Source organism: Tyto alba, unplaced genomic scaffold (genome assembly GCF_018691265.1).
Source record: "Tyto alba isolate M040663 unplaced genomic scaffold, T.alba_DEE_v4.0 Super-Scaffold_45, whole genome shotgun sequence".
Taxonomy (NCBI): domain Eukaryota; kingdom Metazoa; phylum Chordata; class Aves; order Strigiformes; family Tytonidae; genus Tyto; species Tyto alba.
Genome location: NW_024881321.1, coordinates 16,115,616 through 16,141,596, shown reverse-complemented (window position 1 = coordinate 16,141,596; position 25,981 = coordinate 16,115,616). Strand labels below are relative to the sequence as shown.

General features: G+C 35.0%; 1 protein-coding gene across 4 annotated transcripts in view; it reads left to right on the top strand.

Annotated features, from left to right (window-relative positions):
* DACH1 (dachshund family transcription factor 1) overlaps positions 1 to 25,981 on the top strand; it is a 364,095-nt gene that overhangs the window by 132,067 nt on the left and 206,047 nt on the right. For all 4 annotated transcript variants that reach the window (XM_042805982.1, XM_042805980.1, XM_042805983.1 and 1 more), the window contains exon 2: positions 21,623 to 21,738. In XM_042805982.1, coding sequence (XP_042661916.1) covers positions 21,623 to 21,738 — 116 coding nt within the window. The remainder of the gene's footprint in view (positions 1 to 21,622; positions 21,739 to 25,981) is intronic.

Sequence of the window (25,981 nt, the reverse complement as noted above, 5' to 3'; positions counted from 1 at the left end):
ATATTTGTGATTTACTAAATAATCATGCAATGAAACAAATGCATTTTTTCTTATGTCTGAGGCTAAAACTGTAACTGCTCAGTACTACTAAGGTGGGAAAAGGAGTAATAAAATCTAAAAATTAGTAATAATTTGTGCTATTTCTTAACAACTTCTGATAGTCTTTTCAATTTTAATTCATTTTAAAAAAAGTAAACTTGAGAGAAAAAATATATTTGCAATTGTAGATCTTTATGAACTTTACATTGTTATTTTAAAATAGTACAAGTTCAGTGTTACATATCTGTGGATGTATGTACATGTGAGTGTCATGTTTATTGTCAGCTCATCAGAATCTCATAAATTGCATGACATGTGGTAATCCATTTCTTTCACTTACTCTGTTTTTATTTTAAATAAAAATAAGAGAAGGGTGGTTTTATGGAATGTACTGTTGGTCTGAGATTCAGCCTTTCAATTATACAGTGAAAGTGGCCTCTTAAGTCACTGGTAGAACCTTGACATTTTATTTTTAATCAGAGAGATGTTCTATCCTAAATTTAAAGGAATTTATGGACATGATTAAGCAATTTCTTGAATGAGGGCCTTCATTTTTACCAGGAGGATACTTCATATGAACAGTAGTCTGTACTGTGTAATTAAAACACGTTATCAGATTTAGCTTAATTAATGTTAAAACAAATGCTTGATGCTTCCTTCAAGGACATTAAAAAAAATGCTTTCCTGCTATTCTTGATTTGTCATGTTGTGCCAATGTTGAAAATGAATGAATTATGTTACTCGCCACAGTGACAGATTCTTTTACCTGAAATGTTGTTCTGCATATAGCACTTGTCTGAAATTAGTTGTTCATATGCTAGAGAAGTCCATGTACATCTTGTATGCAAATTATTATCTTTTAATCTGTTTATGAATACAGCAAGGTTGAGGTAACAGAGGTCTGAAAAAATTAACATTGCATTATCTTCATTTTTGTGAGGTTAAGTTAAAACTTTCAGAGCATGCTAATATTAATTATGGTTAATTTTACATATTTTTATGGCAGCTGAAAAAGAGGGGGGCGTGGAGATGCCTCTTCAAAAATATGCCATCTCTGTCTAAGACGGTACATCAGTGTCAGTGAAATTTTCACGTTCAAGAGATTACTGCATGATCCATCTCATGTGACTCTTATCTCTTCTTCTCCAGAGCCCAGTAGTAAAATTTCACTTGCATCAAATGGCAGGAGGACTATGTGACTGTTTATATAGGTTATTGAACAATCTTTGAAACATACCAGCATATGCATAAATCACATTATTTCTTCTCTGAGATCTTGATTGTTCTAATACATGTTTAATATTTGTGTGTTGTTTTAGTACTTATGTTCTGAGCCCAATAGCACTGGAAGCATAAAAACTTATTTTTTAAAATTTATTTGTTTTTTAAATCTAAGGGGAACTATGTTGATAAATTCAGTATTTCACATCATTAAAGTATCATCCCTGTTGGTGATGCATGTAGACTCAATAAAGAGTCTGACATCTAAGTAAACAGAACAGCTCAATTTCTGTTGCACTAAAATCATGGTCCATTTAATTAATGAATGAGATTTATCAGATATGGTGATAGAGGACTTTGACATCCATAGCTGTTAATCTGATGCCTTCAATGAAAATCAAAATTTTCTTCTAAAAATGGAATTTTAAAACACAAATCAGAAAAAAACTAGACAAACCCAAATTAACTCTTTACTGGAGACTATTTTTGAATTTTCAAAATAGAATTCAGCTTTTTGAAATAATTTATTTTAGAAAGACCTATAAAATCCTGGTTTGAAACAGTACTGATCCACACCTCTGTAACACATTTTATCAAAGTGCTGGCACATTTTAAAAGTGAAAATTAATGAAAAAAAAAAAAAAAAAAAAGAAAAAGGAAAATCCTGTAAAAGTGTAAATGAGAAGCAAACCAAAACCAAACCACACAGCTGACATTTTAGAATTGTTTAGTGGAATTGCATCCTGGCACAGGCTGATTGGAATAAATGAACCTCTTCTGACCATTGACTCTCAGTGTCTTAGAAACTGAATTCTGGAAGCATAACATGTGTTAGCTTTGGTGCATTTTTTTTTTTTTTTTGATATTTACAGGTCTTGGCAATATCTGAGAGACCTTGTTTTCATTTCTGGTCACCACCTCAGCAAACTAATCAATGAGGCATGAACTGCTATCTGCAGAGAAAGAAATGAAAAATAAACCAGAGATAATCCTTCAGTTAAAAGGTTATTCTGTGCGATAAAAGCTATTTTGTTAATTTATTTACTTACTGGTACAGTGAGATAAAGTGAGGGAACAATTAGGGAATTCTAGTTGAAAGGATTTAAAAGGGCAACGACGACTTAATATTTTAGGTTATTTGATTGACAAAATTCTGTTTGGTTCAATTAGTATTTTCTGCTATTGGTATTGTCTCTATAAATTGTATCTTCATGCTCTCAAATATTGGTTTTAAACTATATTTTATTTTTATATGGTAATTCGATTAAGCTAGGATAATAAGTAGTTTGTTTTTGTAAGTATATGCAGTAATAATACTTTCCAAATTTTATCCCTATTTTTCATATTTCCTGTTCTACAAAATGTACTAAATTGCATAAAAACTTTGTTGGTTTTGACCTATATGTAATCAGATAGAGGATGTTTGTAGTTTGCAGACTATGATGTATTACTGAATTTGGTTTATTGAAACTAATTAAAAATTATTTTATTATTCAGACAGTTACTTCTGAATATAAACGCCAAGTGTAAGAAAATGATTAGTAAAATCTATACATAACGTTGCAGTCATAGTTGATTTTTTCACGGTGGTTTTTTTATTATTATTATTTTATTTTTTTATTTATTTAGTGGATCTTCCCAGTGTGCAAATCTGTATTTTGAGATGTACTTCTGTTTAGTTGCAAACAATGTTATAATCATAGCACAGATGTATGATGCATTATATACACATCTCTACTAGTTCACTAGTATTTTAAGAAGCCGAGATACATAGGGATATCTGGCTTTCTCCAAGTCCATCAGGAAGGTCTGATCTGTGCTTGGGAGGAAGTAACACAGTGATCAGCCCCTTCACCTTTTGGAAGTTGGAAAAAGCTTTGTAGCATCCTGTGCATGCAGAATAATCCACCTTTAAGAGATTCAATCTGTAGTTGTTGATGCTTTACAACTTCTGTCATTTTACAGGAATGAGGAGGATCATTGTCAACAAACTTTCTGTTTCTCTTTTGGATCATCATCTTTTCCTCTGCATGAGGATTAGTCTTTCCTTTTTTATTGTACTTGGAGAATTGTTTTCATTCTGCTATTCTCTCTCCCACTTCCATTTTCATGAAGCCCATCTTCTTCCAGGAACTAGGAAATGTGCGCCTTTTTTTTTTTTTTTCTAACACAGGGAAAGAAAATACGTTTCTCAATTTTATTCTCTCTAATTTCTTTCAAGTTGTAGAGATGCTGACCAAGGTCTTGCAAGTTAGAAACACTTTTTGTGGAGATAGGTTGACTGTATCTTCTGTGAACTACCAAGGGTATGATACAGTTCCCACAAAAAACAAAAGGAGTCTTTCCTTTGATTACAAAGAAAAGGGCTCATGACCATTGTTTCCAACAGCAGCACAGTAACAATGCTGGAAGGGTATCAAGCAAGTCCTCTTTCATGCCAAATCCAGACAGTGGATGGAGATTCTAATAAATTCCCGTTCAACCTTTGGTCCATGCTACAACACAGTGGCTCTTTCACTGTCTCGAGCTTCTCCTTCCAAGGGAAGCATTTCGGTTTTCCTCCTCTCTTTGCTCACTGCCTCCACCTCGTGGAACTGACCCACCTGCCACACGTTACAGTTTTCCGAACAAGTGGTAAATCCAGAAGGAGGCGGATCAGATGACGTAAGTTCAACTTGTCTAGTTGGAACTAGAAATTGATTGTCAAAAATCAGTCAAGCCAGTTTAGAATTTCTGAAAAAAGGGGGGAAAATGGGCAGCCTGACAGAAAAGTGCTAATCTGCACTTGGAGGAAGAGAGTTGTAGACAAAGGCTGGGAAACTGCAATGAAATAGTCATCTTCCAACCTAGCAGTCACTGGCTGCATTTCACAATGCATCTCTTCTCACTCCTCTCTTCCCCATAAAGCATCATTGTTTCCTATTTAAAATCTGTGTTTTTCATAACATAATAATTCATGTTTATGCTAGCATCATTGTGTGTTAGGTGTTTTTCAAATGCAATAAAACCAGGAGCTGTTCTGAAGAACTATTGTCTCACGTGTCCAGACAAACAGGACTCTAAAGGAGGATATTGCTGGCATGCGTCTATGCTCAAGATACTAATATTTAACATTTACATTGCAGTAATAAACTACCAAATTTGGGTCTCATTTTGGTAGTTTATATTGTACCTTGTGCAATACAGGATTGCCCCCTGTATATTGTGACTTCATTAGATGAAAATTTGTATGCACATACAGAGTAGAGAAGCACAACAATTAAAGGCTAATTTGACTTAAGTGTTTTCAGTGATGTGATTGCTGCTGCTGCTGCAAGCCAGCAAAAGCTTTATCAGGTTCTCATTCTTGAACAAGTTTAAACAACTATAAACCCCTTTTGGGCTAGAGTTTGCGTTTTGCTTCTGCTCAGAGTGGTCATACACTGAACTTGATTGTAACCCGAAGAAAATTGCGTTCCTATATGTAGTTATTGTGAATTACGTGGTACATGATCAGAGCATGTGTACTGAGTGTCTGCAGTCTAAGTGGAGTGGTCATCACCTTCTTTAAAAACATGGCTACAGAAAGAGAACAAATAGAAGGATCATCAAATCATTTCTAGAAAAGATCTTTAAGATCATCGAGTCCAACCGTAAACCTAACACTGCCAAGTCCACCACTAAACCATGTACCTAAGTGCCTTATCTACACGTCTTTTAAATACCTCCAGGGGTGGTGACTCAGCCACTTTCCTGTGCAGCCTCTTCCAATGTTTGATAACCCTTCTGGTGAAGAGGTCGCAGTGGAGACTCTCTGCTCTCCCATTACAACAGCTTAGTGGTCAAAGTGGGATGTTGAGGACCCACTGGGTAGCAGTAAGGTTGTCAGAGAAAATGCCACAAGTTGGTCTGCAAGAAGACTAATGTCACAAATAGGCCGTACTTATTCTGGTGTAGGACATTCTCCATCCCTGTTGAAGCTACATGAAGGTACATGGAAGGGAATGAAGTATTTCTTGGACAGGAGAAAAAAATGAGTGTGAATCTATGACAAGATGATAAGGGCATACATCTGTAAGGCAAAAAAGATGAGTGCTAATCTGTGCTTAAATAATGTTTTAATGTAAACTAAGCAAAATCTGGAGGGTACAGCCAGAAATCCTCATCCCAGATAGACAGTCTTACTAATGTTACATTTATTCTGAACAGTCTTACTAATGTTACATTATTTTCTTTTTCCTCTCTTTGTAGTTTAGTAAATCTGTCAGTCTCTTGTTCAGTCTCAGCATTATTATCCTGACCTACCTACAGGATGATTACTTTTCTTCTTAAAAAGTAGAGTAGTATCCTTCTGAGAAAGTCTTTCTGTCTGTATATTTCACCTGGATAGACTATTGTATACAAGGTAGTGACTTCTCTTTCTGTAGTAGCTGTGTTAAAGGTGGGAACTGTAGCTGCCTTATAGTTAGGTGACTAGGGTCTCTATATAACCACTGTCGGCACAAACACATCCTAGAAGAGATTTATTTAATCTTAACATAGATCTTAAAAGAGAAGGGGATGAATAGATCTTGGAGGGTGTCTGTCACTCTCCAGAGAAACATCATAAATGGCTAACTTTGACTGAATACTTACTTCTGGAAAATTTGGGCTGGTTTAGATCAATATTGCCCCTTCAAACTTTTTGAAAAAAATGAACTTCTGTAAATTAAAAATTTTCTGAAACAACACGAGTATGTTGTAATGAAATGTTTATTATTTATTATTGTTTCCTAGTTATGATTTCTTCATAACTTCAAAATGTATTTTACTTGCTTTTTGCCTGGACACTGAAGTCTAGAAGTGAGCTATTAAGCTTCCAAAAACCAACAGTATAAATTTGAAAAATCATCACAGTCTTTTCAGAACTGATGGGAAATGGTGTCACATCTAATACATTATTTATCAAGCTACGATTGCAGGAATAACAAATATCTTAATTAGTGGAATTAATCAATTATGCCTTCGTACATTAGTTGCCTGTAGTCCTCTCTAAGAAAAAAAAAGTTTGTTCTGATATTCTACCTTTTAAAAATGTGGTTATCATGGTCTCCTTTCAAGCATTTAGAACAAAGTCCTGATAATTTAATTACATGCCTTATTCAAATGCAGGATCATATGAACCTGTAATGGCTCAAATCATCTGTTTACTAATAATTCATCCAGTAGTGCTTTTTTTTGAAGGGAGAGGGGAAGGGAGAACCTTATCTGCAATTTCACTTTGGTACAGTATTATAATTATAGAAGAACAACAATATAATTGTACAGTCTGCCATTTAGTTCAGTGTTTTTGGGTGCATTTAAGCTATTGAATTAATCTCACTTTTAAACAATAGAATATAATACTTTAATAGCTTGCCTTTGCACTGGCTTTGTGGGATGCTGAAATTAGTATTATAATGCACTGTGTATAGTTTCTGCTGAATCTGATTGCTTTAGCAGCAGTCCGTTTGATAGTATCAGGTTCCAGCTTGCATTGCTGGGTCAACATGGACCCAGGCCATTAAAGGAGAAAGGTTCAGGGAAAGTTCATTTCTATTGTTTTACCATGGTTACAAAACAGAAAAAAAAAAAAAAAAGGAGAAATCCTGCATTTGTAACATATTGCTTCCTTGGGCCCTGAAGGTAGTATGATCTTTTTTCCCTCTTAAATTGAACACAGAAATATAAACCTCCTGATTATCTGTAATGTAAACAAAAGAATGTTTTCTGATCACTTTTAAAGTAAAACACAGATGTTCTGCATTGACTGCTGATGTCATTAAACAAAATGTTTGTATTCATTTAATTAGATCTCCCAAACTGTTAGTGTTTAAATTTGTTACTAGGTCAATAGAAAAATTAAAACTTCATACCGGCTGTTATAATACTGACTTTTGTTTACATAATTTTCACTTTAATTAACTCACAGTAAGCCTGTTGAAATAAGTATGTTTACTTTTTCTTTAAAATATAACCTGTCCATTGAAGCATTTTCTTTTTATTATGGTTGTAAAATAAGGGAACATTTTCATGAAAATCATGATCTTAAATGTCATCATATGTGTTTAACATTTACGGCAAGGTTGTAAACCACTTGTGAGGTACCAATATGAAAGGGTTTGAAGCTTAAGATAGATGTGTTTGTTACATATGTAAGAAAAAAGAGAGAAAGAATAAAGGAGTTTTCACAGCATTAGTATGTTTTATGTGTGAGCTGTTGAAGAAAGCTAATTTTACAGCAATGAGTCCTTCATTCAAAGAGAAAAATTGTGTAGTAGGTGTAATATAGAATAAAATTTTCTATCTGTACCAATATGAAGAAATTCTTTAAAGCAAAATGTTGCACAAACATTCTTTTAATGGATTTACATTAAATTTGACTGAACTCTGAAGGTTGTGACACAGCATAATCTTCAACAATATGTTTTTACTTATAAAGGCCTTTATGTATAATTCCCATAAGCCACTTTTTAGATAAGTGAAGCTATTTGTAGATCTGACTGCTACCCAAGTCAGAGATAATGGCATTAAAGACAATGTTAGTTGTGGAAACTAGCTTACAGGGTGAGTGTATATTTGTTATTTTCCAGTGTTGCCTGCCTCTGTTATTATTAAATGTGATCTCATTAAGTAAAGCAAATTTCATATATGCTAAGCTTGGCCAGGATGAATGTGTATTTTAATTTAAGATCTTTGGGGAGCATGCAGATAATATTGTTGACTTAGTACATGTCATTAATCTTCCAAGACGGTGGTGCAAGGCATGTACTCTTAGGGTCTGTCTACCCAAAGAGGTTTGCAGGAGACGTCTGTGATCATTCTAGAGAGTCATCTCACTATACCATTGCTATTGACTGCACTGACGTTTGAGTCTTAACAACAATATTGTGGAAAGAAAAAAAAAAGGAAAATACTTGGTTGTTTGGTATATGTGAGAGTTAGGAAACTTTATAGGGTACAAAGGAGTACTAAGGAACTCTATTACCCTTTGTTTTCCGTTGACTACACTTCTAGGTTTGATATCCATTAGCAAATGACTTCTGTTTTTTCAATTGACTGTATTGCTCATTTTCTTTCTTAAATGATTGTGTTAATGTTACTGTGCCCTGCTAATCACCTGCAAGGATTCTGGTCCGTATGTGTACATAATACACAGACAGATGCACACACATACACGTATATATGTGTTTGTGTATGTAGATACTATAATGAGCAGCCTTGTAGATCACGGTTCTGTCATGATGGGGAGACTGGTGACGCTCATCTATCACCACTTAATACTTGGTCTAAGAGTCACAGAAGCTAGAGTTGATCCATTTATATGCTGTGTGTTTCTCTAGCTCACTTGAGTGGTGCATAGTCTCACAACTGAGTGGGAGAGAAGATGGCAATCAGTACTTACTAAAGAAGATGAAGTCTAGATTGGTTCCTCCTGTGCTTTAAGGTCTTTTGGGACCACAGTGCCCATTGCCTTGAGAATATCAGCCTAGAGACTCTCATATGTGGAGAGTGTGCCACACTATATGGTGTATATAAACATGTATATGTGTGTGTATATATATATGTATATACGAAGAAACATATATCTCACATAAAGAGTTACTGTGTGAGAGAGAAAGCTTTTGTGAGGACTGAATCTCCTATACCCGGGAGTCCAAGGCATGTCTTGTAATTTTCTTTTTTTCCTTAAATCTTTGAATAAATGGATAAATTGGAAGAGACAACTGCTTTACTGTTCTGCTTGCCAGACCACTTTTGTGTACTTGAGCCTCTGTACTTGGAAGACAGTACTTAAAAACTGTGAAAACTTTATCTCTTTTAAAGGCAATATGATGAGAAAGCATCATTTCAAACATACTGTACTTTGCCACTTTATTCAGTACTATTAAAACAGAATATATATTGTCCAAGTCAATAAATTTTAGTGAGGGATAATTGTTTGTGACAAAATTCTTCTAATTTTCCATTTTATTGCAGCACTCTCTTCCTCAAATATTGTAAAATTTTAGAAAAACTGCATGAACTCACTGTCCAGTTGGTTGTGTTTTTGTATTGTAAAGCCATAAAGTTGTGAAGACATCACTCTGACCTTCAGCCAGTCATTTAACCAAGTATGTTTCTGGACAGGATAATAAATAATTTGTTTACTGTTTTGTAGAAGGATAGTCTTCTGCTGATACGTTTTTTCTGAGAACATGATCCATTACCACAGAAAACTGCCCAGTTCTGCCAGAAGTACTTACTAACAGCATAGAAAGCATATCGTTTGGTCAAGTAGGTGTTTCTTTGGTATCATCTTCAGTACTGGAATGAAGCTTGAAACTGCAAGAGCTATTATGAAGTCTCAAAGAAACAGATAACATCTTGGGTGAAACAGCACTGCTGAAAATGTCCCTCTTAGTTTGACCCATGACACCTTGATCAGTGTTTACAACATCTAACATTAAGAGCTCATCAGCCATAACAAAATCTGGAGAAAAAACTTTTGGATTAGTTTATTTGATGATTTTGGCTTATTTTTTTTTTCATTTATAAGCCTTTAACTTGCATGTGGCATAACATTTCCAGAGTTTTTTCTGCATGTAATCAAGACAGAGTGATAGAAAAGTAAATTTTTATTGAATGGAAAACAGAACAGAAAATGAGGTGCTCAGCTTTTGAAGCTAAGGCTTTCAGAAAAGTAGAAAATATAAAGAATCAAAATATAATTGTGAATTGCCACCTGCTTTAACTCTTGCCTGACTTGTCTCTGGGCATGGAAATAAAATGTGGTTGTAATTATTATGATTAATTTGTATCTTCTTAGTGCTCAGTCAGTATTTGAGCTTGTGCTACAAGCTACATGGACAGAGCCAAAAGATAGCTCTGTATGCATGTTATATATGAAGCTGTTCTAGGCACAGAGATGCTAATCAAACATCATATAATGGCCAGCTGTAGTATGCCCCAGGAGAGTGTGCTGCAAGTCAATGGTGCCATTTTGACCATCTTGGAAGTTGTACTCCTATATAAAATACTGTTATATGAAATTCTGTTGTATGTGTCCCATGCTGCTGAACATGTGGAGTTCATAAAAGGAAGGATGAACTGAATTAAAGGTGTCTCAACTAGAATTCTTTGTGAGAACACATCTACATTCATTCATTCATTTATATACATGTTATTAGAATAACATGATGAAGTTGGTCTTTTATTTTGGGGGTTCTTTATTTTGGCTAATGTGAGATGTTTTTGAGAAACACAGATCTTTTCAGACACAGTGCAGCAGTAATTGAAATGAATTGCAAAGTCTAGTATCTTTACTTCATAATGTGTGTTAGAGATGGGAGGTTAAGGGACTAGAGCAGGTGTGAGTTTTCCAGTCACAAAGGAAATACAGAGCAGATCCACAGTTAGGCATGTTAAAGTACATATAAAATAAACTTCTCAGTAATTGATTTATGCTTTTCTATAAAATAGACCCTTTGATGTCTTCCTGTGTAACTCTATTGTATGAAGATTCACACAAATGGAATTACCAGAATTACAAAGGAATATTAATATCAATATCAATACTAATATTAATATTAATGTTATCGTATCAGACATAGATAAGTTTGTCATCTCTGTTATCTAAAAACATACTACTTGTACTACCTAACAGAAATGACTGATTAACTTTGCAGTGTTTCTCTAGGATAACACATTAGTAGCACACTTATTTCTGATAGAGCAAACTTTACATAAGATAGTTCTGGGACAGCTTTGAGCACTGGCTGTATTATAGGCTTGCAAATAATATACCTACAAGCACTGACTAAGGGTTATGGGGATATATTTTAAGATATCACCAGATACGATCCCCCGTAGCTTGATAGCAATGCACTGAATGACACCTAAGTTGTTGAAAGGATAACAAATAAAAGTGTCTTTTGTTGGATCACTATAATATTTCCACTTGGACCTATAGTACTGGGTTTTTTTTCTATTTTATTTTTTTTTAGGACTTGGTAGTCTTAGATTGGTATTCTGTATCATCCAAATCACTATAGTACTACTGCTTATGAGGGAAAACCCTGCTACTATTCATATGGTTATAGATGCTGCTCTGCAAAGAAAATGGGAGACTGAATGTGAATGATTGTTTCTGTTCCTTGCCTTGCGCAAGGAAAATACAAATTTATTTTATGATATTCCATAGTAGCATATGAAAGCCAAGCACAGCTAAATGTAGACTTACAAGATTGGAACACTGTAACACACCTGGGATTTTGATTTTACAAACAGATTTTGAGGAACTGGGTACAAAGATCAGGGTTTTTTCCTGGAATACGTGATAATTTATTTTTTGCTTATGAGTTCCTATTTTGCTGTGTTTTGGAAGTAAAGTACAACTAGAGTACAGAGAAGAATATACTAATTAAAGGGTATCTACAAGGGTAATCGTCCCTCTTCTCTTGGTCTACATGGGGTTTAAGTGATGAGCATTGTACAGGGTGTTGCACAAACCCATTGCTGTACTGATAGCTGGTTTCTGTCCCAAACAATTTGAAGTCTGAATGACAGAGATGAAACTAATGATGTACATACTCTTTAACTTCTAGTTTAGGACTTGATTACTGATATCACATAGAAGTGCATTCAGAGAATAGACTAATTTCACCAGGGTTACTTGTACTATGCTACCCAACATAAATATCTCACTCTGACCCTAGATACTGTCTGCTCAAAGAAACCTGTAATTTTTAATGCTCAGTACCCATCTATTAAGTTCATTCATAGATTTGTGTTTATAGATATATACAAATACAAATCACCTTATTTAAAGATTTCAATTTTTGGTTTTAATGGATACTGCGTTGTTACCGTCAGTCTGTGTTACATCACCTGTACAGACTAACAGAGAGTCTTTTCAGTATTTCATATCTCTACTGTTACTCTCAAATGTACCATAAAAGTCACTTTTAAGCTTTTATTTAGGTGGTTCCAGCAATTCTTTAGAAGTGTACAGTTAATGAGTGTGGGTTTTCAGAATTAAAAATAAGGTGAATAAAGGGCAGTGAACATTAACCACAGTCTCTGGCAGAAGCTAGAATAAAATTTTTCATTCTGAGTATAAATAGTTTTTTAAAGGGCAAAGGGTTTAAGATATAGGTAGCTTCATTAAAAAGGTGACAGTTCACTTGTTTCAGCATTTCATGCAAAGAATTGTGGCCAATTAAGTGATGAGTGCATTCAGATATTACAGTGGATACACTTATATGATAGAACTCCATTATCAACTGTTATGGATAAGAATAGCATATTAATTAACAAACTGCCAGGAGAACCAGATTATTTCCACAGAATACTTACCTTGAGTAGTATGATATTTTTTGCTTTCTTATTTGAGTTTAAATCAGCACTGAAAAGTTTATGTATCTTAAATTTAATACAGACGGTAACGAACACCAGCTCTGTGACCCCTTGAGCAATGGTGGGCTTGTTCATTATGTAGGTGCTTTGTCTTGTGTTTCTGTATTTTTTTTAAATGGATCTCAAAATAGCAGCTGCTGCCCAGTTTGTCCTACTGGAAAACAAATCAGACATTATTTTTATAAAGGAGTTAAACAAAAATTTCTTAAGATACTAACTCTACGTTATATGTGTATAGTTATGTATGTGTTCAAAAGAGGAGTGTGCTATTACATGTCCTAATTCTGCTTTGAGTCTAATTGGTTATTTGTACATGTAATTATCTGATTTATGTTCACAAATTTGTAATTACATGTGCAAGTTATACGCAGAGATGAATGCAGATGGTTAGAAAACAAGCCTTGAAGCAGGACTGTTCATTCCAACTAAAGTTCATACATTTAAATCATTTTTTTCAGGCCATCTGCAGACTCTAACAGACATAACCACATCAGTTACACTCGCTTCACATTAGGAATCATCTCAGCAACTTGAAGTAGAAACTTTTTTTAAAAAATGAAAGCTGAAAATTCTTTTAGATTGTGTCATTGTGGATCAAACCTGCCTTTCTGGCCTATTAGCTCTATGCTTGACATTTTTATAATATACATAGTAGATGTTGTTTTGAGGGGGATATTTTTAGAATTAAAAGCCCAAGAAAAGATGAAAACAGTTGAGGAAAAAATAGGCTTTGCATCTGTTATAGTTTGGGGTTTCATGTGGATGAATAACACTGTTAGAAGGAATCATTTAGCTTGCATATTTAAATTATGGGTGCGGTTTATGCTGTTAGGTTGAGTGAAATGGGAAAGGCATCTGTTATAACTTGACAGAAAGAGCATTTGTGGGAAGCATGTACTTCAGATTGCTGCTTTTTGTACAGTTTGGGGTTTTTTGTTGTTGTTTTTTTTTTTTTTTTTTTAATAGTTGCAAGATTTATTTGTAAAAGATAACAGTGTAAATAGAGGAAATAAGTATGATTTTGCAAGCCTTTCTTGTTGCTATTGCCAGTATTCCTAAATAATTTTATTCAGGATCTCCAGTACTATGATTTCTGTACTTCTATTGGATATTCTGAGTACTCTTTCTGAAGCAATATTTATATCAAGTAAGAATATATCAATATGGTTTGAATTTGTGCATGAGTTCTGTTTAATAATTGCATTTCATTGTTCATTCAGACATATTTTCTACTCTAGTTTGTATGGCTGTCATCAACAGAGGCTTGTGTTTCACAGTTATTACATAATCATAAGAGCCAACATAGTTAAATGTTTTAAGAACTTTCAGGCAGATCTAGTGTTTCAGCTAATCAGATGAAGCAGTGGACTTTTTGGCCTAATTTACTTCTGACATAATTCTACCACCAAACAGAATTAGTTTAATTTTTTATCTGTTTTTCCCTTTCCAATAGATGACTTATAGATCTCAATGTCATTAAGAGAACAGTCACATTTCAGTAATATTTTAAACTTATGTACGGTCACGGCTGTATTCAGACCTGGTACTATAGTTTACTCCAGTAATGCTGAGATTTCTAGCTGGCTTTACTTTTTTTGCCCTTTCCGTCTTTCATACATTCAAATAGTATGGTCAGTTAAGCAAAATCTTTTTCTTAAATTCTTTCATTGTGTATGTAGTGGGACATAAACCATCAAGCGCAAGCTGGCAAGTGTTGCTGTCATATATGTTCTATATATTCTTGCACTCTTGTACCTTGTGCTCTTGTATTAAGAATATTCCTGATCTTGCTGAAAAGCAGAGTGATTTGGGCTACAGTGTTGAGGAAGATGGAAATGACATGATATTTACATTACTGGTTTGTTAGGAAAATAAATAAATCAAGAAGGTCTTACTTACCCCCCAAAAAGCTTGGTATCCTAGTGCTAACCAGTGCTCATGTTGTTACTGCGGTAAATGGCTTTGGAATGGGATATGGAGTGCAATGTATTTTCTTCTATTTAGCTTCACTGTTTGGACCACTGATAAACTGGTACTGCATTTCTGACCAAATACCCGGTTTTGGCCATTTTGGTTCAAAAATAGCAATCAAGTGTTCTGTTACTGAAATGTAGTAATATTTTATCAGAATTCTTTCCCCACTACTCACTCCTATAATAGAGTCTAATTTTTTTGAAGATCATACATACACTTCTTTGTGAAAATTTTTAAACAGATCTTTGTATTTATTTTTATCAGCATTGTTTGCTGTCTCAGTAACTCCTAATATATCACGAGTTCAGCTCTAATTATTGTATGAGAACATTTTCTGTTTAACTGTGAGAAGAAAAATAAATTTAAGGTAATTGCACTGAGAATTTTATTGCTTTATATGACTGCTGCAAGTAAAAAGGACATGGTGTGATTTCTAATATTTATTTTACTAACTGCCAAAACAGATATATGTCCAGTCTTTGAATTGCATTTTTTTGCATTGTTCTTGAGTGGGAGTAGAAGGGGAAAACTTAAAATAGTAAAGTATAAGGTTTAGATCGATGTATGTTGTCATTTTTTTGCCTTTAAAATGCTAGTTCAGTACATTAGAAATATTTATGAAGGTTACCTTGGCGAGCGTTTTCCAACCAAAGGAATTAAATTACACAAAAGGTTTAGTCAGTCTTCCTAGACCTTATTTTTCAGAATTGACACGCCCTTGGCTCAAGTCTTATTAGTGTGAAGGCTGCTCGTATGATGCTGAGAGCAGCATGGAAGCTATCCCAAAAGCCAGAATTACCATGTATACCATGTGGGAAGAGTCTACTGTCTTTGGTTACAGGTTCTCCCAGGGCATCTCTGTCTGCACTAAGTCAGCAAGTAGCCTCAGGCTGTGACATCCTCACCCCTTTTGCAGTAGCTATCGTATGGTGAGCACATAATAACCACTTCCACTGGCTGTTTGCCTAAATTTCATTCAGCCAGCCTCTTTGAGGTCAAAATACTGTGTCAGGCTTTGAAGCACTGAGGGGAGGTAGAACAACTGAGAAGTAAAGCCTAGATTTTCAATATGTACCTAAATGAAATGCATAAATGCTGATGTAGCTAAAATTTATATTGATATTCAGAGCTGTTCTAAGCAGTTCTAAGAACATAAAAAATACATTAAATAAATACACCGAATGCTTGTTACAGATTTGCTGCCTATCACCTCTGGAGTGTAACTCTCCCTGCCACCCCCCAGTATTACTGATGATAAAACTGCCTGGCCAATGGCAGCTTCACTGGATCATGTTTGCTCAGTTTCATATGAGGACAGTATTCCTATGCACTAAACTTGCTCATAGACAAGGTTAAAAATAAAACTGTAAATGTAGAAAACCAGCCCTAAAAATAGTTTTGGCTAGGATGACAGTTTGCCTTCTTACAGCTGGACAGAGTTGCTGTTTTCTTTAGGGATACTTCATGTATTGAATAAAAATAATTTTACAGAGTGAAACTTTGTTCATCTAGAGTTAATTTTGCACAATTATTCCTCAAAGTCAGAACATGAGAAAGATAAATCACAGCATTATCTCAACTGTTGCACACTCTTTTATAGCATATGTTTTGCCATGAAATTAGTCATCTATAAAAAGCTAGTAACATACTCTGAGAGGTATATACTACTGATGAAGAGTTTCAGCTGGTTTTGGAATCAATACCTTACTTGGTGCTCAGTTCTCTAATAGCAATCAGTGGGCCATCTATGTGTCTAAGGCTTTCAAGGATCAGACCCTTACATTTTAAAGCCATGGTCGTCTTCTGGCAGATAGTGAAAAGAGCTGAATGAAAAGTCTGCTTATTTTTAAAGCCTAAAGGTAAACCCATATCCATTCTCCCTTCATCTCTTTTCATACGATTGTGCAGGACCAGATCTTCTGCTGATTATGTCTGCTTTTGTTTTGTACTTTCAAAGTGATTTCTGGGAGCAAGCTTGTACTTTGATAATGCAATTGGAGGTGTATAAAACTTTAAAAGTGTAATCAAAGCACAACATTTTAACTGATAATAACTCATTCTTCCATTTTTTACTCTTTAATTCAGCCATCTGTTGTTGTCTAGATTCAGTAACACAGGAAGGATGTAAGATTAATATATGTTGATCAAAAGACCAAAAAAGAACTACTTCAAGAGAACTTGCTGTATTTTAGGACAATGCGCTGTCAGTTGCTTCTCATGTTTTATACCTTTCATCCCAGTCACAGTGCAGAAGACACATACACCCTTTTCTTCAAAGATTAAAATGTCAGGGCCATAGTGTTGCTTGAAGTATTTGTGAAAGTTGAAGGGATGAAATTGGAATCTGACCAAAAATTGGTGGATTTATTTTCAGTGGTTTTGGAAAGTGTTCTGAATATCTAATTAGATGATGCTAATTAATAAAATATTTTCCTCCCTTTTTGAGAGTTTCAAGATTCACCAGTCTGTACCTTTAGTTCACCTGTCACATAATGCTATCTTGTAATTGTAGATCATAATTGTCTCCAAACATATAGCTCAATTGTCTGTGGGAGTGTCTTCTAAGACCTGAAAAAAAGTCTGCAGATTTTTATACAAAGCTTACACAAGCCTATATAAGGCAGATGAGTTTTGAGGGAGCTAAACGCATTTAGATGCTTCACTTTAAAAATTGAGTCAGGTCTTTAAAACAGTTAGTCGTTGTGACTTCTTGAATCTTTGTTGAGATTGTCAAATTTCTGCTCTCTGATTTGATCTTCAAAGAATGAAACAGCAGAGAGAAGGACCAGCTGTGACTTCCAGATGTAGGTCTGTTTCTTCTAGTATCTTCTTGTGGAGTCCCAAAAGACTACTTGACTTCTCTGGACTATGACTCTAGATATTCACAAGACTTATGTTGGCTTTTTGGGTTTTGGCACTTCTGCCTGTTTATCTTAACTCTAAAAAATCCAAACTGTAGTAATCTTCAAAATCAGAATGTGTCAGCTTTGAGTAGTTTATCCATTGAGATAATTAGCATTACCTTTAGAAGTCAAATCTGTCTTCAGGAGAACCAGTGTTGTTCTTCCAATGATTTTATTCACATAAATATCTTTTGTGTTTCTATAAAAGCTTATCTATAAAATATAAATTTGAGTAAAAAGAGTATTATCAGCAGTTTTTATTTAAATGTTGATTTTATTTAAATGATAATTTAAAAACTGTATCCTGGACTGCATCAAGAGGAGTGTGTCCAGGAGGTTGAGGATGGTGATTCTTCCCCTTTACTTCACTCTTGTGAGACCCCACCAGGAGTACTGTGTTCAGCTCTGGGGACCCCAGTATAAGAAGGACATGTAGACCTGCTTGAGTGGCGTCCAGGGGAGGGCCATGAAGATGATCAGGGGCTGGATCACCTCTCCTATGAGGAAAGGCTGAGAGAGCTGGGGTAGTTCAGCCTGGAGAAAAGAAGGCTTTGGGGATACTGGTATTTAAAGGGGGTGTATAGGAAAGATGAGGACGGACTCTTTGTAGGGAGTGTAGTGATCAGACAAGGGACAATGGTTTTAAACTGAAAGAGAGTAGACTTAGACTAGATATAAGGAAGAAATTCTTTACTGTGAGGGTGGTGAGGCACCAGCACGGGCTTCCCAGAGAGGTTGTGGCTGCCCCCTCCCTGGAATTGTTCAAGGCCAGGTTGGACGGGGCTTTGAGCAACCTGATCTAGTGGAAGGTGTCCCTGCTCATGGCAGGGGGGTTGGAACTAGATGATCTTTAAGGTCCCTTCCAGCCCAAACTGCTTTTTGATTCTATGATTTTTGTATCTCAGTGACATCAACTAGAAGAATAACTTACATTGCTCAGACATTTAAATAAGTCTTTCGCATAACAAATCAACTCATACCCATTTAAATTATATTTTATTTTCATACTGAAGACAAATCTACTGATTTTGATACAAAATAGGGATGTGAGTACTTTGAAGCAGGCTTCTTACCTTGGAATGAAAGTGAACTTGTCCTAATGTAAACGTAAGTAGGTCTTTACTGTACAGAAGTTTAGGAAAAATAGCAACAAAATGATTCATTAAGCTATTTTTATAATTCTGTTTATGATAGTTAAACTCATTTGCTATGCTTTTAATGGTGAGGGTTTTTTTTAAGAGTTTATTGTATAGCTATAAAAATGATAATGAACTACAGAACAACATACAAGTTTTCAAACAGAATTAAAGTTATTATTGTTTTAAAGTAATTTTTACATACTGTTTTTTCCACAACTTTGGTAACGATTTATACAAAATTATTGCAATTCTGATAGTCTGAAAACAGATCTTATAAAATGGTAGTATTTCAAGTTAGGAATTTGGTTAATGAAACAAGTACATAATATAAATTACATAGACAATTATTGTTATTTAATCAGTAATTGGGGACAATCAGTGTGTGCTTATTTTAAACAGTCAGAGATTTACTCATTTTAATTGTGTATTGCATAATTTGTCATGACCCTAAATCAGATCTTCCAGACCTTAAGAAATAAGTCTTACATGTGTTTTTCTGCCTTGTCATAAGGAATAAACATTTCTTAAATAGATAAAGGCCTTTTAATTGTAAACAGGAGTTAGGGCTTTGTCACTTGAAAATTGTATCAGAATAAAAGAGGTTTACTTCTTAGAAATTTCATTTAAATATTGTTAGTTAGATTGGTAATGGGAGTTTAGCACTTCACGGAAACACTTATTTGGTAAAGTTTGGGATAAATCATGGGGTAGAGTTGGGTTACAGGGCTCATTTATGGCTTTGAGTGTGGCAGCGCATTTGTATAGGGTAGCACAGTCAATTTGATTGTAGAAGGTGTCCAAAGGAAGAGTTTTGCCTTGGATATTTTAATATCATTCACCTATAATTTGCTGCTGACCTTTGTTTACAGATTTGGTCCATGGGTGTCTTCTCTTAGGCTTTGAAGAAGGGTGGCTGTATTACTCAAAAATCAAAAGCATTCAGGCTACATCATGGCTACATTTGGTAGAAAACATTAGAGAGAGTCCTTGCAGGTATGAACTTGCTGGTTTTTAAAGACCAGGAGTCACTGGTAGGTTGTGCATTATGCCATGGCACCCCACTTGTGTTTTTTATGCTGTTGTCAGAGCCTTCCATTTTCTTATTACAGCAATGATTTGAGAACAGTGCATCATCATAGGTATTTAAATTAAGCCATTAGAATTTTCTTATATAGTGGATTTTTTTTGGTGGCTGAATATACTAGAAACACTCCATTTAAATCAGATCATTTTTGTCTATAATGTTTTTATCAGTTTTATGTGTATTCATGGTATGTTTATTTTTATTGTAAATCACAAAGAATTTTCAAAGAAAAACGGAAGACAGTTTGGTTCTGTGAGTTGGAATAAGACAATATTCTTTTTCTACAACTTTTTTTTTTTTTTTAGTTATGAACATATGACAGTTTTGCTTGTATTAAAGAAAATCAAAAATCCCAAATCAATCAAAGAAATTTTCAAGCTTATAATTTTAATAATGACCTCAGCTCAGGACATTAGATTGGGAATTAATGATCAGTTAAGGTTGGTGACTCAGTGCCTTGAGTCATTAAGCTCCAAGAAAATGCCCTGTACTTTGATTGTTTTTAGTTTATTAAAGGTGTGTTGTAGAAGGTGCAAAAAAAAGGGTATTTCCAAACACAAGGGGAATGAACAGAAAACAGAGGTATTTTATTATCTGCTTCCTTCTGCAGTCCCAGCATAGCTGAAAATACCGTTATCTTTTATTAGAGTTTTGCTAGTGTGAGGACCTAAGGAGCAAAACCTTTCATAACCACCTTTCTTTTACTGTTTTGAAACAAGTGAAGAAACTCAGATGTTTGGCAAAACATAGGTTAACACTGCAGTGTTAGAACTGCACATTACCTTTTTCTGTGAAGTTATTCCACAATGTTCCCTAAATAAGCACTCATAGGATATTGCAGTAGTACTGTGCTATGATCTGTACAAAAGAATACAAGCCTTTGGATATGCATTGTATGTAGCAGGTACATATTTGCATGTAAGTGGGTAATAAGTATTTTCATTGTAATCCGAATCTAATTTGTATGCTACTTACATGGTCCAGGAGATGGAAAGTTGTGTATGGGAGCATTTAACAGACAAGGAGTGCTTAAACCTGAAGCCCTTTATTTTTCCATACTGGACAGATGTAAGCTGCTATGATGGCAGTTGCTCAACAATATCTTGCAAATAATTCTGTGTCCTTTCTGACATAAAGTAGTATATTTAAAGTAGGGTGTCTTAGTGAGATTTTCACTTTAAATAGAATAAGGGTTAAATGATAACTTGACTTATCTTTTAAATGACAAAAAATAAAGAAATTGCAAGACCTTTTCACACATTAGATATGTATTGTCATTTATCATCTAGATATCAGGCTAGCAGTGCGAAGTAATAAAACATATCATCGAAAAATGTGCTATAGGTCTGAATCACTCTTTCATTCCACCTCCCAGCTAACTGTAGTATTAAATCAAACAAGCAGAACATTTCCTTAGGCAGCCATTGCCTTTTAATTTCCTGAAGAACCTTAAAATATCATTCATTACAAGTACTACACATATTTGGTTTTTAAAAGTCTCATAAATCAATAGCAGGCTGACTGTAATAATTATTACAAGTTAGTGCATAATTTTCGTGCTGAAGGCTGCATGCAGAACTTTAGCATATGCAAACGAGGCAATTCAAACTGTGTATAGATATTAATATGAAGAAGCAGGTAACGAGGTGCAGGCTATGAATTATGCATCAAGAGTGGCTGATCTTCAATGAGGAAAATGAATTCAGCATGTAATCTAATTAGTGATGGAAGTCTATTACATCTAACTGCAAAAGCAACCGTCCTTGAAACAAATTTATTTACAGTCCATGTTACCACTTGAAACAACTTTGAAATGATGTGTAAGACAACAGCTTAATTGTAAAAATTTTTTTGTTTGTTTGTTTCAGTTCTAGACCTGGAAGGCCTCCTAAGAGGACTCAAAGTGTCACCTCCCCAGAGAATTCTCATATCATGCCACATTCTGTCCCAGGCCTAATGTCTCCTGGAATCATCCCGCCAACAGGTAGGATCACTAGAAACACCTTCACACGGGCAATCTTTTGAATTCATGGCTTATATTCACTTGTTAATAAATTAACAGTCTAGGAAACCAGCGCCCAAATAATCACACAGGAGTTCCTGTAATGTAACATTATTGCTACGTAAATGTACTGTATGTAATGGAAATTGTGGCAGCTCAGTACTTTAAAATACAAATAACAGCAAATAATAATACTTTATATTTTTCACCCCTGTTCTTTTTCTTTATAAACAAAAAACCTTTCAGAGCGTGAATTACCTATCATTAGACAATAATCTCCCTATTAACTTTTAATAGGTCAGATATCTTCTGATTTTTTGCTGCTTTGCTTGATTAGGTAATGTTATCATGAATATAGGTGCCTGAAGAAACTGAGTTAGTTAAAATAACTCCATGCTGCACACACGTCTTTCATAATTTTCCATCCTGAAATTCTATTTTTGATACATCTCCTGAGGCCTTATACTAATGTAAAGTCCTGTAACAATCTGTTTCTCAAACTACTATTTTCTTTTGAAAGTTACTATAACATCTACTAGCAGTGACTTGATCTTACACATAGTTAAATTAGGAAAGGCTGTGTTGCAGGAAGGAGATGAACAGATCCACCTGAAGATGGAGGCACTCAGCAGTCAACCTGTTGATGGTGGTGCAACATTCTCTCTGTTTAAGTTAAAGATGAGTTAAATTCTCCCACTTGCTTCATCAAAGCTTACCTGAGCCTTTACATCTTCCCCAGTTGTTCCCCACTTATCTCAGTCTTTAGCACTGATTTTTGCTAAGGCAAAGGAAAGTTAATAAACTAGACAGATCAAAACAGAGAGGAAGATTACTGGGTCTTGGAGATCAGATAGATGGGTGGATGTTTGAGTATGTGCCTATGATCACATATCTGTTTAAGTATGAGCATGATCCTTGGCATGGTTTTGGTTATAGATGACTAATATTCTCTGAGAAAATGCACAGTATAGGAAATACCTCATGACAGAAACTGTTGGCAGTTTGGATGCAAATGTTTTGTCTGGAGGAGGGTGGCAACTGAAGAGGGTTTAGCTCTGTGCACAAAATTGCGCCTATGCCTCTTGGCCTGAGGGCTCAGGAGCTCCTTTACATAGTGAGATAGACACATAGCCAGAAATATTCTATTAGAAATTTACAGTTTTTCAAAAGGCTAAAGATGGAGTGACAAAATGAAGAGGAGTCAGACAGCTAAGGTTGGTAAGAGACAGTTATAAAATAAGCAGAGGGAAGGAGGGATGAGACTGAGAGTGTAGGCAAGCATGGGAAGGTGTCAGGCAAGTAGGTCTCATAGTGGTAGTCTGGGCAGGTGTGACCAGCAAAAAAAATGAATCAGGATTAAAATATTTTGCATGATGGGATTTACAGGGTAAAATCTAGTGAAAGAAGTAAAGTTGGTGCAGAGTGGATGCAACTTGAGACTAATAGATAGGGTCTATGTGGGGAAAGAACAAAAGTTTTTATAGGGCAGAAACATTTGTGTTTATGAGGGAGAGATCAAAACTTGCAGAAGCAAAGGGAAATTATTTGGGGGAAGTAAGGCAGGAAAATATCAAAGAAAAAAATGCATGTGAAAAGTAGAAAGGAGATGACATGAAAGAAGTCAGAGAAAAATAATCAGGCCAAAAAGAGGGAGACAGGAAAAAAAACCTTGTCAACATTATCGTTTGGGGTTTTGTGTTACAGTTAATATATAAGAGCAGATCACCTCTTGATATAATATCTTCTGGGAGGGTTTTTTTGCATTCTTTTTATTCTAAGAAAGCACCTTAAAACCACAACTAATGCCTGAAGTATCCAATTCCTCTCTAGTCCTTTAAAGCTGGTCATAACAAGCTAACAATAAAAATATATGGTACTAAAAACACAGATCCAATTTCTTAGAATATCAACCCCAAAAAACAGATGTAAAACTTTTTAAAATGATGAATAAAAAGAAGGAAGAAAATAATTCAAAATCAAAGAAGATAGGCATATGTAAGATCATCGAATCCTTTAGGATGGTAATGCTTTGTGTCTCTTGCAAAAGAGGAAAGGTTTAAATGAAATTGCTATGAAGTTGGAATTCGTTTCACATTACATGGTTTACCACAGCAGAAAGGGTGAGCATGACTGTGCCATTGTGGTGGTGTTGAGTCTCAAACAGCACAAAAAATGCAAACATTCAAACTGTAAGAAGGAAGCTCTAGATTAGAGTGTTCCATGGAGTATGTTTCAGCAAAGGTAAGGAGCATCATGACAGCAGCACTACATGACAGTCGTTCCAGAATTTTATAGACAAGCAAGTATGCAAATGGGTTTACAATCTGATTTTATGAGTTCAAATCAATGAGCATCTTTGCATCTACATTGTGAATATGTACAAAACTACTGTAAGAGCCCTATCAAGAAAGAACTGCTATAACTGCTGTAGACGACATAGGTGCTATTGTTATATGCTGCCACATTTGCTGATACTAGAAAATTCTTGCCAGTTGTGAACATCTTCCTCCATATTTTCACTGCATACTTACAGAACCACAGAATAGTTGAGGTTGGCAGGCACCACTAGATATCATCTAGTCCAACCTCCACTCATCAAAGTAGGGTCACACAGAGCAGGTTGTTCAGGGTTATATCCAGTTTGGACTACAGTATCATCAAGGATGGAGACTCCATAATGTCTCTTTGCAACCTGTTCCAGTGTTTGACTACTCTCAAAATAAAATCTTTTCTTTTATGTTTCAATGGAATTTCCTGTATTTCAATTTGTGTCTGTTGGGCAACACTGAGGAGAGTCTGGCTCCATTTTCTTCACTCCAACCCTATTCATATACATTGATAAAATCTGCCCTGAGCCGCTTCCAGGTCAAACAGTCCCAGCTCTCTCAGCCTCTCTGTCAGATGCTCCAATCTCTTAATCATCTTTGTGGTCCTAAGATGACTCTTTGTTTGAGAAGTTTATGAAGTTTGAATTTTCTGTTAGGATGCAGCTTTAAGCAGAAAAAAATCAGAGTACCAGATTGTTAAGTGCTTTCCTCACCTCCCCCCCCCTCCCCCCCCTTCTCTCTCTCCCTTTTTTTGTAACAAATTCTTCTTTTTAAGCTTTCTGATTGATTTAAAAATATAATAACTAAGTTTCCTTCCTGCCTACAAAAGAGTAAAAGTGATCACACAAACAATTATGTGCTATTTAGTGCTCTTTAAGTAACAGAGATCTGCAATTATAGGTATACCTAGTATACACAATGCTATGATTTAACATACGATTTTTACTTGAAAATTTTAATTTTTCTGAAATCTGCTCATAGACATTTAAATCCTGTTTTTTAAAGGGGCTGGTTCTGCATGCATTGTTTATGTGTGCAATAATATTGGTACAAAACTATGCTGAGATTTCTCGTTAAATTTCAGGGTTGTATATTTTTGTAAGAGTCCAAGTTAAGGAACCCTTGAAAATGTATTCTATTACTGATCCAATCTGAAAACCCTTGCAGAGAATATTTCATCATCACTTAGAATGGACTGACTTTAGAGTTTTCAGTGACTAAGCTGAGATTTAGGGACTTTTGAGAAGGAAAATAAAAGGGAAAAAAGGAAAAATTGAAAAATATTCCACCTTTTTTTTTTAGGGAGCATAAATTAAAGAAGTGAAGATCACCTCTTTGGTGATATTTTGTCTATTTTATCACAGGATTATAAACATTGCCAACAATTGCTGATCTATCCACTGTCTTTCATTAGTGTCAATTTACAGAATGTTCCCAACTTTAGAAAAGGCTGGTTAGCTGAGAAAAGACAGTCTTATGTTTATTAAAATAAATGTAGGACCTCTGAAGATGTGACAAAATGAGAAGTCTGTAGTAACAGGAAAGGAAGAGCTTCCTGAATTGTCCAGAGAACTAAAATCTGCCTATGTTACAAATGGTGTAGTCAGAAGAAAGAAGAGTTTGGTGTAGGTTCAGACAGGTGTACTGACTTTTCAGGCTTATCTGGATAACACCTTGAAACCCTTCCAAAACAAGATGGCTCATCATTGTTAACTTTGATCTGCATATCTCTGTATACTGCAGATCTTTTCTTGTCTAATGCGCTTAGAAGGCTTCAAAAGTTGTCTAAAGTTGAAACTGTAGATAATTGTAAGTAATCAGAAAAGCAGTGTTGTAATTCCTGAGTGTATGATATACATCGTGCTCTGTATTTTTATGTCTGTAGTTGCTATATAAGA